The following is a 13,594-nucleotide window of genomic DNA, read 5'->3' as shown; positions in this document are numbered from 1 at the left end:
TCAGAGGCAGTGGTGTTAAATGTACTTTTATTTACAAGGCGGCTGTGCAGTTTTCAAGCTGCCATGGATAACTCCTTAGCTAATATAGTTTGAGTTTTGGTGCCATATTTCCTTGCGAATGCTCAGGACAGATGGCTCTTGTAGAAATGAATGAGTCCTTTGATTGCAAAGAGAAACCCGCGTTTCGTATAAACCCCCTTCATTGTCAGGAGGCTCCTGAGCATCAGGGCACAGCGCTGGAGGGAGGATTTGCAGCATTACAATGAGATGGCCTTGGAGATTTTAATGAAGAGTAAGGAGCAAAGGCATACTACAGCAGATGGGCATTGAGAACAGACTTTGGCAAAGCCGTTCAGTTCAGTAGTTCGCCATGCATATTTTGTCCTTGTTTGTTTTAGTCATCTATTCATAGCTTAATTCAGTAGATTAATACAATAGAAGCGTGGACAGAAGTCAGTGTTACTTCAAAGGATGTTGAAAGTAAAATGATGTTTGGAGGAGTTGCTGGATTTTTTGGTGGAATTTGCAAGGTCAAAAATCAGGGTCAGTCGTCAGGGATCTGTCAAAAGGACCATTTTCAGGCAAACCTAATTTCTAGATGCCCAACATGTCCTACCCTGTTCCATCCCAGTCATGTCAGGGTTCAAGTTGAACCATGTAACTGAAGATTGGTCGTAAATTCTGGAAAAGGAAATTAAATGGAGAGATGCTGTGACATGCCTTATGCTATTTGTGTCTCATATGTTCAGTTTGTGTTAAGATCCCCGTGAAGCGCTTTGCAATTATAAAAAGCGATTGGCAGGTTCTCTTGAGTGCGTAGACACGTGAGCAATATATTCCTCTAGGTAGCTGAAAGCTCTTCAGGTAATATGGTGAGTTGCCTCTACTGCTGTTTTAGGGTTTTGGGGGGTTTTTTTGTTTGTTCGGGGTTTTTTGTTGGTTGGTTGGTTTTGGGTTTGTTTTTTTTTTTCAGTTAAATTGATACCGATGCACATTTGTGGGATATTTTTCAGTAAACGTTAAGCTATAGCAGATGATGGTCTTTATTACCCATTCTTCCTGATAAATGTCACTAAGACGGAAATCAATGGTTTCCTATAGAAAATTGGAGTGTTTGAAAATGGAGAGATTTGTCCTGTTGCTTTCCTTTGTGAATTACCGGAGAGTCCTTCAAACTGCTCCCCATCTGAGAACGTGATAGGCTCATGTAGCTTTAGGGTAGGGAGGATTCATGCTAAAAATGTCTTTTGGTACTTTATTTTCTTTTATTTCTAATTCGGGTATCAGAAGTCTCTTAAGAAGCACTCTTGACACACTGTGGTGTGCTTTTGCTTGTTTTAAGCAAGCCTGGGCTTTGGTAGGCTAGACACTCCCTGCCATTTTGATACATTTTTCTAATATCCAAAATTTTAACCCTCAGTTCATAAGGAAGATTTAGGTTTGCTTAAGCAAATAATTCTTCTTAGCAGGTCACAGCGAGCCAGCCACATGTACAGATTATTTTGTTTTGTTCCCACAAGAATGTTTTTTTTTTTTTTTTTGTGGATCTCAGACGCTCTCTGCCTAGGCAAAACTGGGAAGATGAGTCTTTGTATGACTATTCTGTGATTATATTTTTTTCAAAATTTATGAATTGCATATTTCACTCTTGAGTTTTAAGACAAAAAGAGAGTGAATGACTGGAAAGAAATAAATAATCAATCCAAGTTTAAAGTCAGATCTGAGGCTTGAATGGCAACAGAACGTTAATAAAAATCTAGAAGTATAATTTAATGCGGGAGTATTCAGAAATTCTCAGAGAGATGCCAACTGTCATTGAAATTCATCAAAAAAATTTATTCAAGATCAAATTCAGTGAAGTATTTGCAGACATTTTCTGCAATACTTTTTTTTTTTAATCCAAGGCAGCATCAAGTGAGCCAAATTCTACTCTTCAGAACTTCAGGCTTCTTATCTGCCACTGCATGACCCATTATTTACTGTTCTTTCAGGGTGAAACTTTAAAAGGATTTGAATGGAGTTAAAGGTCCAAATCCCATTCAGTTATGTGCTTAATCAGATTCTGTTTTTTTAGATAAAGGAAATCATGTTTCCTTTTTATTCCACTTATTGACTTCATTGGAAGTACTCGGGTCCTTAAGTAATAGGGTCTAACTGCAGAATCTGTTCCCAAATTAATTTTGGCAAATTTTCATCCTTATACATCTTGTTTTAGTAGGTAGAGATGTTATGTGGTTTTAAAACGGAATCAATTTTTTTGTGATTTAAGCCGAACATCACAAATAAAAAGGGTAACTTCTTGTGTTGACACTCTTGGTATATTCAGCTCTAGACGACAAGCATTGGACCAGGCTGCCCAGGGAAGTGGTGGAGTCACCATCCCTGGGGGGATTTAAAAGCCGAGTAGATGTGGTGCTGAGGGACATGGGTTAGTGGTGGCCTTGGCAGTGCTGGGTTAATGGTTGGACTTGATGACCTTAAAGGTCCTTTCCAACTAAAATGATTCTATGGTTCTATATACATGAAAAGTATTCACAGGAAATCTTCTGTTGAACTGAATGGGGATGAGTTACCGGTGTTACAGATGTTGGGTACTTGTTAGTTACTCCTGTGTTGTTTGACAAGGAGAGTGGTAGGGTGGCCGTGCTGGAAATGCTGGAACGTCCTCCCTGTCTGCAACCTGGCATCAGAAGAAATTGTCATCCTGGGCTTTGAAAAGGCACCGCTGCACGTGTGTGTAACTGCCCGGGTGTTCCTGGTAGTTTTTTTGTAGTGTATTTTGATTACATGAAGAGAAAGATGACATCATATATAAACTGTTATTTAGCCTGAGAACTTGCATACTGCTTCTCCTACAGTCTCTCTTTACATTGGTAAGATATATGTTGCTTTAATTAAGGGGCTCTATACCCCGAGGAGGATGATACTGAGTTAAGATCTTGGTCCTGAAATGTTAGAAAGTAGGGAGAGATGACCTATGACTGCCCTAGAAGTGTCTGTGTGTTTCTTTTAAATCCTCTCCATCTTCTTAAAACAATGCCACCTAACCTGAAAGAAATGCCAACTATTCCTGTTGCATCTATGTTGAGCCAGAGCTCCCTGTGGGGAGAAGCGAATTCTGCGTCTTGAAGTTTTCTTCTGAAATGGAGTCGGGCTTTCTCCTTGCAAGGCCATGCTCATAGGTTAGCTGTTCCAAATCTAGACCTGAACACTCTTCCCAGCAAAAATGTTGAATGTTTGACAGAGATTTAACTTGATTTATAGGTTGACGTATAGGTTACACCTGCTCTGCTACTCATTCCCAATAAGATTCTAACAGTGTGCTGGGGAAATACAAGAGCAACACAGAGTTGTTGGGTGTATTCTCCTGCTCCCCTGCTTGGTTTTGGGGTTGGTTCTTTGGCTTTTTTTTGGGGGGGGCGAAGGTGTTGGAGAGTGTTGGGGACATAGAAAAGCAAAAGATTTGTGGAAAGTGGGAATATGGAATAACGTGGGTCTTCCAAGGTATTTTTGACTCATTCTTGAAACTGGCTATTTGAAGAAAAAACATGATTATTTGTTTTTATTCATTTAGCGTTTTGAGAGTTAAGACAAAAAACATAAAAGGAATAATTTTAGAAAAGAGTCATCTGGAAAATTTATAATTGGCTGTTTCTTGAATATTGACTTCAGAGTCCACAGGATATAAAAGTAAGGTTTGCAAAGGTTAGTAAAGAAAAAGGGAGATTTACCCTGTGTATGGCTGAGTTCATGTACAAACTCATGTGCTTATTTTGAAGTGCAATGGTACTTAAAAGTATGGTAGCCCTAAATCTTCAATTCAGTTTTATATTGACTAACAACTTGAAAGTATTAGATGCTCCAAGGGTTGAATTGACTGTAAAATGTAGGGAAAATGTCCTTAATTAAGAGATATAATGTAATTATTTTCCAAACTAAATTGTTTTTCTCTATCCTTTTAGGGTATAAAGCCAGCAAGCTTTGAGAAAGTTACTGATCCTGAAATTAAGGAGATAATTGGGGAGTGCATTTGCAAAAATAAAGAAGAAAGGTTTGTTTCAAGTAATCAAGTTTTGCATTAAATAATGTGTCTGCAGAGATTTCAAAGCTGTCTGTGGATTTGTGTTCTGGCCTCTGGGTTTCCCCTGTGCAGGAGACAATGCAGGATGGAAATACAAATATAAATGCCTGTTTTGCTGCCATATAATGTCAAGAAAATAGAATAAATGCCATTGTTGTGTCCTCAGCCTCTCAGCTTCAAAGAATAAGGTCAGAATGCATCGTTGTGGATGTGTGAGCTAGCGTATTCTAGCACATTCTGGCATCTCACTCAGGTGGTTCTGTGTGGAGCATCAAGTGGGGTGGAGGTCAACCATGAATGCGATGTGGTAGAGCTTCACCACAAGCTGTTATAGCAGATTCCATTGGCTCATTAGCCTCTGGATATGAAGACAAATCATGCCTTGTTTCCAGCTTTGGTCTTAAAACCTAATCTCTTATCCTGGCCTCTCCTAATTAGTGCGTCTACTGTTCAGTAATTCATAACTTCCACAAATATGGTTTTTAGGGACCTCAGCTGGCTACCTAGAGGGAACCTCTTTTTAGTACTCATTAAGCTCAAAAACTCAAAAGTTGAGCAAAGCTATAATCTACCTTTCCATTCATATTTATGGTGTATGAATATTGCTGAAGCTTTGTGAAATAGGAAACATCATTTTTTCATCAGTCCTTAATAACACTGGAAATACTATGTCTTTCTGCTAAGAACACAATTTGTTATGGCTGAACACCAAACATACTGTAAATGTTTTCGCCTTTAACGGCAGTTTTTTGTCACAAACTTCTTTGAAAGTGCTTGAGTTGCAGTATTTGAATATTCTTTATTTCCATTGCAGATACGAAATTAAAGATTTATTAAGCCATGCCTTTTTTGCTGAAGATACTGGGGTAAGAGTGGAACTTGCAGAAGAAGACCATGGTAGGAAATCCTCTATTGCCTTAAGACTCTGGGTAGAAGATCCTAAGAAACTGAAAGGAAAACCCAAAGATAATGGAGCCATTGAGTTTACTTTTGATCTGGAGAAGGAAACTCCTGATGATGTTGCACAAGAAATGGTAAAATAGACTTCTGACAAAAATGTATATATATAAAGTAGTGCATAAATCTCAAAGGACTGCAGGGATGAATCTGGTAAAGTTACTTCCATTTAAACCGTTCCACGTGTCAAGTTTAAGCAGTTTGCATTGATTTTAGAATGAACACTACAAGAGATAAATGGGGAAGAACTAATCACTGAAAAATGTTGTTTGCCAAGTATGAAAATGGATGCATGAAATGGCATTTCAAATAGCTTAGGGAGCGTAGAGGTCTCTTCTACTTTTATATCTTGAAAACTCTTCTGCCAATTTCTGTTAGCTGTTGAATGTCTTTAAGTTGGTTTGGAATCTGTTTAGTTTCAGACAGCAGCTTGAAATAAATTAGAGTAGTTCAAAAGTTCAATCACAAAATGCTCTGCACAGAATTCTTCAGAACACTTCTTTCCATCTTTTCTGTTGATGTTACTTAGGAGGAATGTAGATGAGGAAAGGCTGTGGTCAGCCACTCTGTCACCAAACATAAATAGGAAATTAGGTTCAAACCCACTGCACGGAGTTAGGAATAAGATCTGGATTTTTTTAACAGATGAATTTAACTTGGTGAATTTCTGTATCTTCATAACTTGTGGGGTTTTCTTAGAAAAACTGTTTTGTGTTCCAGTTTCACTATATAGTCCTTGAACTTGTATTTTAATGATGTCTTTACTGCAGTTGTGTAGGTTTTCTAATGTCACGGAAACAGAATCAGTAAGCACTTAGTCAAGGGTCTGCATTTTCTCGTGCTTGCAGAAATGTCCCTATTATACCCTAAATCCCAAGGGATCCCATTTAATGATGTTGTCATCACCACTCCTGTTCTGCTTAGGAGGCACTCATTTTGGTAACATTGCCTTACTATGCTTGGACTCATCACCGTGTCCTCCAAATTTAGTGGGAGAAATTCAAGCTCCTCTGTCTTCTTGTTGTTAGTTTGCAGTAGGTCCAATACTTTTTGAGCAACGTATTGTTACTGGACTCATTTCATTTAAAAGTTGCTCTGGTACAGTTACTTGCTGTTATATTTTGCATTTAAGTATTTATAGAAATGTTTGGAGTTTTGAAGTTCTGTGGGTTAGTTGGCCCATAGTTGTGATATTTTGTTTTGAAGAGGAAATAATTATTGTAAAAAGTATACTTAAATGGATCACTCCCAAACTACTGTGGTACTATTCCCTTTCCCAAATTATTGTAAAACCTACGTTTTACTGTTACATTAACAGTTACGTAAGTGACTGCATCTGAAATGCTTTCAAATTTGAGGTTGTTGGGCGGACGAGCAGGGGGGAAGGGGGCCATTAATTCCTAAATGGCCTTGTCTAGCCCTTATGAGTTGTGGAACACCAAAGCCATGTTGCTTTCATCAATTTGTGTTGCTTTATGTGCTGTGGAAGAGAAGAATGCAGGAGACCTTTTGAGTATGGGGAGTTATTTATCATTGTTGGTGGGTTTTCAATATCCAGGCGTTCCTGCCTGTCCAAACGATGCGGGCAAAAGGAACTTGAAATGTTCTGGTGTGTTTGCAACCTAAGTTATGTTTCAGAACCAGTTGGTACTGTAAAATAGCACGTTTTCATTAAACTTTAACCATTTTCTATATGGAAATGTAGGAATAAGAATTGTTTTAAAAAAAAAATGCTATGTGGCAGGTTTTCAGTGCCTTCCCATTGAGCTTTGTCATGAAGAATCTGCTGGGCACGTTCGTTAATACCATACAAGGTTCTCTGGACCTGTGTGGTTCTCTCAAGTGACTCCCTTCTGTCGTTAGCATTTGCTGGATCATCGGTTCAGGAATGTCAGTAAGGTCTGAGGGCACAGGCAGTGGAAAATACCCATATCCATCTGTATTTTAAGCTGCTTTGCACCTATTAAACAGCAAAAATCTAATGTGTAAAACTGTCTTGTGTTTGGGCAAGAGCAAAGAAGGAAAACCTCTAGATTTCTTCCATATATATAAGTGCTTCCACATCTGGAATATGTGTGTTAAGGATGTAGGGAGAGCAGACAAATCTCTGCTAGGGCATTATTAAACTGAAATTCATACCCTTATGCTGTAGGAGATTATGCAAACAAATAGCACAAAGATGAATTTCCTTTTATCTGTTGAGCAGTTGAATTTTGAGAAAGCCTGGTCCCCTTTTCAGTCAAATGTGAACAGTCTACATTTGCCTCGATGATAAGCTTTTTCTTTTAAAAAGTCAATCAATACTGACTGACTTTACCTTTTAAGAGAAGTTAATTTGAGACAAAATTCTGTTAACATCTTTTCCTTTATAACTTGCTGTGATATCAAGCACAGTAATTTGGGGAACTGTGTATCCTGGAAAGGTTCAGGCAATAAATTCTGATTTAAGGGTAGTATGGTTTACTCCATTTGCATTGTTCAAAGGCCATTTTACAAAGATGTTTCTTTCCTCTTTTAACTATTCTGTTAGTCTAAAAAAAAATCCATCTGCAGTTAAACTTGCTCTCTTCTTCTCAATGGATGTTGACTGGTGAATAAATTGACCCGATATATATTCAAGTCTTAGAAATTACATATTGTTGTTTTAAAATGCATTAGGGATAGAAGTTTTATTTAAAAAAAAAACAAAAACAAACCATCAAGCTCTTGAAATCCTGTTGTTGTGAGGAATAAATATGTAATTCATGTTATTTCAAATGGATGTTTTCTCTGTTAGGAAGAGATTCAAGTAATACGTGTGTGTGTGCCCATCCATGCACACAGAATCTTGCTAAGTTTGTGCCTCCTCTGTAGATTGACTCTGGATTTTTTCATGAAAACGATGTCAAGATAGTTGCGAAGTCGATACGTGACAGAGTGGCGTTAATATTATGGAGAAGAGAGAGAATTTGGCCTAGGATGCAGTCAGAGGAACGTCGGGACTCTGAATGTCTGGAGAAGTTAAAGATGCCGCATGCACAGCAGGTCCAAGTCACCTATCTTTCTCACACTGGTCACCACGTCCTGTCCGAGCCGGAGGAGCCTGAGGCAGACCAGCATCCCTTTCAGCAAAACCTGCCCACCAGCGTCACGTCTGTTGCGTGTAAGTCTCGTGTTGGTTTTGCGTGCATACGGTGGTGAATGGCCGAGGGTGAAAATCAACGATAATCTGAGCTTAGCGGTGAGATGAGCTGCTGTGCAGGTTAGTGCACAGTAGCTCAAAGAACACAAGTGTCTCAGACAGATGCGTAACAATTTTGAAAGAAATAAAGTTTCAAGAAAAAATATATAATATAGAGATAGCTCCTTCAGCAGCAGTAAATGCAGAAAACGTAAGATATTTGTAAACAGAAACGTGAGGAGACATAAAAAATGCATGTTTTCTTTGCCAGATGGTGGGATCAACACTAAGGTTGTGCAAAACACAATTTCAGAGCCTACAGCAGTTGAATTGGCACCAAACTGGTCAGAGCGGCTGGTGGCTTTTTCAAACGATGTTGGCAATGCAGAGACGTTTATTCAAAAGCAGACCTTGCTGAAACCAAGCGCTGCAGTTTCTTGCGTTTTGTGAGTTACTCTCGATGGCTTGCGTGAAGCTTTTTGTGAAGCTGTGCAAAGGTCTACAGCAGAAAAAAAAAAATCCATCTCTGAATGTTACATGGTGGAATTCAAGGTTTCCCTGTGTTGTGGGAAATGTCAACTGTGGTTTGGTCACGCATTTTGGGAGCACCGGACGTGGTGGGTTGACACTGTGGTTGTTATTGGGGTCCTTATGTCATGATGCAGGTGCTCTCGGTTCCTCCAGGCTCTGTTTTGTTCTGAGCTCGTGGGCTTGAAGCAAGGGGGTTGTTTGATCTTCATTATAGGGGGTCAGAGTAGGTAGTTGCTCTCGTTCATCCAGGCCCTGGTAGCTACATGCTGATGATCTGCCAACTCTTTACGTTCAGCTGGGGGCTGATTCAAGAGTGATCACTGGGCTATTTCAAGACAGATGGATTTACATCTCCTGTTTTAATTCCAAGCACTGATTTTGGTCTGTCTCTGAATAAGAAACTACCTGGCTTTGCTTGCAGAGCTTGTTGTGTCTTCATTTTATTTCTGAGCACCAGACTTACCTCCCCCAAACAGCAAGGCATGAGGAAGTAGTGTTGTTTTTTACCTAAAGTAACTTGTCCCTGTCTCGGTCCCCTAAAATCAACCTTTGTTACCGAGTTAAGCTCTGGTATTGAAATCTTAATCTATTTATACTTTTAAACATCTTGAAGGAAACATTGCCAGATATTTTTAGCTTGGAAGAATCGAAATTTTATGAGTTCTTTTCTAGCCAGTTTTTCTGATAAAATCCGATGTACGTATTTTACTACTTAACTATTATCATAATGTTTCTATTTTACTGTTCTGGACTTTTATGTAAGCATATTTAAATTAAAGATGCATTATCTTTAGCGAAGAGACAGCTGCTGCTTTAATTCAGGTATTGTATAAACTGCTATACAGAGGTCTGCGTGGAATACTAAAATACCCAAGCATGCCTCTACAAGAAAACAAACCTTTACAAGACATGAGAAATGGCCGTCTTTGCGTAACTCTCAGAATATTGCAGTATTTACAAAGCTTTTATTCTGAAGCTAAATTGATCTCATTTCATACTTATTTCATGCTGTCTAATGCCTTTGAGAAACACTGTAATTATGACTCTCACTGTTTCTGATGGTACAGTGAGGCTACTTGTGCTTCCCATGGTTCTGTTGGACATGAGTTGGCAGAATTTTATACTAAATATAAACCCCCCCATTTTATTTCCTACTCCTCCTCAACTTTTAACCAATATTTGGTATTACTTGCAATTCACTGAGATGTCTTTGAACATTTCCTTAGTGATGTTAGGCCTATGACCTCTATAAGTTACTGTCCTACCAATTCAAATAATAATCTGAGGTCAAATGTAAAAATGTAGATGAATAACTTAATGTGTGTAATGCATGTTGTTCTATAAAAATCTGAGATTGACTCACAGCTTTTACTTTAGCACTCTACTGTCATACTCTTTTTTTTCTTTTTTCCTTTGAGGTCTTAATTGTTTGTAATAAGATGGAAGTGTGTATGCGGCAGAAATCCTTGCCTCCTTAGAGCAGGGTCATGTTGACTCTTTTTAGAAATGAGCTGTATAAATATAGAGGGGAGTTTAATTTTGGAGGAAAAAAAAAAAAGGCAGTTGGGAGAATAGTTTGTGAATACTGAGGAGGAATGTCATCTCTGGTGCTATTAGAAAATAATTTGTTATTTAAAAGCCAAATAAGTAAAACCTTATTTGGAATATGGAAAAAAGAGAAGATGGAAAGTGTTTAAAAAAGAAATAGCATTTAAACTTAGCTGTAATACAAACCATTTTTTTGTTACGTGTTAGTTTTCTTTCAGTTTTGAATTTTAGATCTCTGTTACAAGCTATTTGTCTTTTGGATACTTACAGCTACAGTCTTGATTGTCTCATTTCATCTCTCAAATGAAGGCAACAGTAGCTTATGCTCAAGAAGAACTGGGCGCCTGTACTTTACAGGCTTTGAAAGTGGTGAAAAGACATTTTAAAATCAGTGATACTCAATGGTACAGTTTTATTTCCGTTGGACAAAAGCTGTGATGCTTGCCCAGTACCCGTAGATGTGCAATTCTACAGAGTGGGCAAACACTCCACACGAGAAATGCTGACAGATTTCTGACTGGTACTTCTAAATCGCTGCAAACCTGTGAATAGTTATCTGTTCTTTATCTCCAGGTGTTGCTGTATACTCAAGTAGGGCATGATTTGCTGAACTAAAAAGCATACAGTGTAAAAGAATTTTGTAATTTTCAGTGCTGCTAATAAAAAAGGTGTTAAAGTCGGTGCATCCCTGGGAGATGTCACTCTAAAAGACTCCGTGATCTGCTATGAACGTTACAATTGGGGTTTCCATTCCTTTCATCCTACAAAATCTATAAACATCTGCAATTCTTAATGTCAACCTTATGCCCTTTAAAGGAAATATCAATGTGCCTAAAATATCATCGTGCACAGAAATCCATGGGGATGAGTTTTGGCTTAAGAGAAGCAGTATGTGCCTTTTGTAGAAAAGAACATTTGTGTTGTATAATTTATTTATATAACAGAAGGGGCTAGGACAGTAAAAATGCTAATTACATAAATCAGTGTTGACCTTGCTCTAAAATCATTACTTGAACGTCAGGAGTTGTTGAGCTTTTAATAAAAAAATATTGTTCTTTCAGCTGACAGCACATTTGACAGTGGCCAGGGGTCCACTGTTTATTCAGACTCCCAAAGCAGCCAGCAAAGTGTCATCTACTCGTCTCTGCCTGATCCCGTACCTCCTGCTATCCAACGGGTGTACAGCCCACCTCTGAGCGAGAGCCAGGCTGTGGCCCATAGCCTTCAGCAGCTGGGGCACTACCAGCAGCCCTCCGCAGTAAGTCAAGCTTTTTTGAAGTCATTTTGTATCCTAGATCATACTTAATGTCTCATTTATACTCTTGTTTTCAGTAGGTATGGATTCCAGGGCTTGCTCTATATATTCCTCTCTCATCTCTATTGATGGTGACTTGCTCAGTAACACGTTCCTAGTTGATCTGAAACGTGTGCTTGGTAGATGGTGTATGGCTAGCTATATTTGCCATTCTGAAGACGTGATTCACTGGCAGCTGTCATACTTGCAGTAAAAAAGCTTCTTATCAATCTGTTGTTGCTGAACTACATTAGTAGCTTTGCAGTGATTAGTTTTAAACTCATACACATGTTTGAGGACTGTTCTGTTTGGTGTTGTTCACTGTCAGTATAGCCACACATTATTGTTCCTACATTTGTTCAAGAGCCTCTTGGGTCTGATGTTTCTTCCAGTTCCGACAGTCATACATCCAGCCACTGCCATTCTGGCTCTGGATTTGGATTTAATCTTGCGCAGAGTTGGCGACGTATGTCCATTACTGAGGCTCCAAAATCAAGCACTGGTAGCCCAGTCAGACGTTCACACTTGCTCCTGTTTTTGTGCTGTTATGACCTTGACCAAAAGCAATTAATGGAACTACTGGTGCAAGAACAAACACACGCGAGTGACCATAAATCTTCAGGTGCTTCCTGTGAGAGGCACAACGTGAGCGTGTTACGTCCTTCAGAAGCTGTGGCAGCACTGTGTTCCGGTTCCAACCTGCCCCCATCACAGATGACGGGCAGCGCTCACACTGCTTTTCACCACCACAGCGACCCCGTCGTGGCTTTGACTCCAAACGCAACGTCCCTTCCCCAAGAACCGTGAGAGGAAAATGCATATCTGCAGACTAGAGAAGAGGCAGCAGGCACATCGCCTCTGGTGGCACTGGGGACCTCTGCCAACCCTACGGAGCTCGTGTTTCCTCCACAACCCTGCCAGACATGCTTAGCCTGTTCAGTCTAGACAAGATCAAAACGTGACAGAAGTCTTGATGCCTGTTGCAAGTGCTCACTCCCCAGGTAGCCAACTCCCAGAAAACTTGGTGTCTCAACCTCTTCCCCAACTAAGCAGGCCATGTGGCAGAAGTTTAGACCTGCCTCTGTTACATGAATCTTTACAATACGTAATTAGCCAAAAGACCGGTTCTTCTCCCATGAGATCTGCAAGAGTTGCAGAAAACATTCTGTCTTCTGAATCCTCCGGTGGCGGAGAAGGCAACATGCCTGGACAGTCCCAGCCATGGTGCACGCTGGCAAAACACCGCTGGTGGAGAGCAAGCTGGTGACTGCAGCTACCCCGAGCACTGGAAGCAACCTGCCTAGTAAAATTGACAGTAATGATGTGGTAGGTTGGTTTTTTTGTTTGTTTCATCCTATTTGACTTAAGAGAAGAAAAAATCCAGGACCAATGGTTTTTTCCTGCTTGATCCAGATTTACCCTCCGTACTTGGGAAGTGCATCATTTTCCCTGGTTTTTACCTTATATTTTCCAAAATGCCTGCAAGAAATCATGAACTGTATTTTGTGAATGCATTGAAGCATGACTCTGTTCACCTGAAGGAAAAAAAATTCATCCTTGACATCTGTAGCCAGCGCCCTCCGCTGTGGAAACCACCTTTCTGACATCATACGTCTTCTGGGATGCATTCTTCCTCACTTCTTGTTCACCTGAAGCACTAAACAACTCTAACACTCAAAAGGCACATCTTGAGCAGAAGTTTTTTTTATTGAATTGAGCTGTGCAGCATACTCTGCTCTAAAAGACTCAATCTTTCCATTGATAGTTTTCAGTAATTTTAACCTAAATGCATTACTTTTTTTAGTGATTGAGGGGTTGGAAAGAGAATAACCTTTATTCACGAGCAAAATATTTCTCATAGCTTTTTATTTTCTGATGGGGTTTCCATATATTCTTTTTTTCTTCCTACGATACCTTAGGTAAAAATTTCCAAGGTTTGAAAATCTCAACAAACACAAGAACAAAATTCTGCCTCAAAACCTTCCATTTCCCAAGACAAAAAAAAAAATCACTCCATTTATCT

At 39.3% G+C, this 13,594-nt stretch overlaps 1 protein-coding gene across 8 annotated transcripts in view; it reads left to right on the top strand.

Annotated features, from left to right (window-relative positions):
* WNK2 (WNK lysine deficient protein kinase 2) overlaps window positions 1-13,594 on the top strand; it is a 126,599-nt gene that overhangs the window by 57,711 nt on the left and 55,294 nt on the right. For all 8 annotated transcript variants that reach the window (XM_068419926.1, XM_068419920.1, XM_068419921.1 and 5 more), the window contains exons 6-9: window positions 3,963-4,051; window positions 4,896-5,115; window positions 7,892-8,180; window positions 11,339-11,535. In XM_068419926.1, coding sequence (XP_068276027.1) covers window positions 3,963-4,051; window positions 4,896-5,115; window positions 7,892-8,180; window positions 11,339-11,535 — 795 coding nt within the window. The remainder of the gene's footprint in view (window positions 1-3,962; window positions 4,052-4,895; window positions 5,116-7,891; window positions 8,181-11,338; window positions 11,536-13,594) is intronic.

Source organism: Nyctibius grandis, chromosome 29 (assembly GCF_013368605.1).
Source record: "Nyctibius grandis isolate bNycGra1 chromosome 29, bNycGra1.pri, whole genome shotgun sequence".
NCBI lineage: Eukaryota > Metazoa > Chordata > Aves > Nyctibiiformes > Nyctibiidae > Nyctibius > Nyctibius grandis.
Note: the sequence above shows the minus strand (reverse complement) of the source record. Positions and strands in the feature narration are given on the sequence as shown.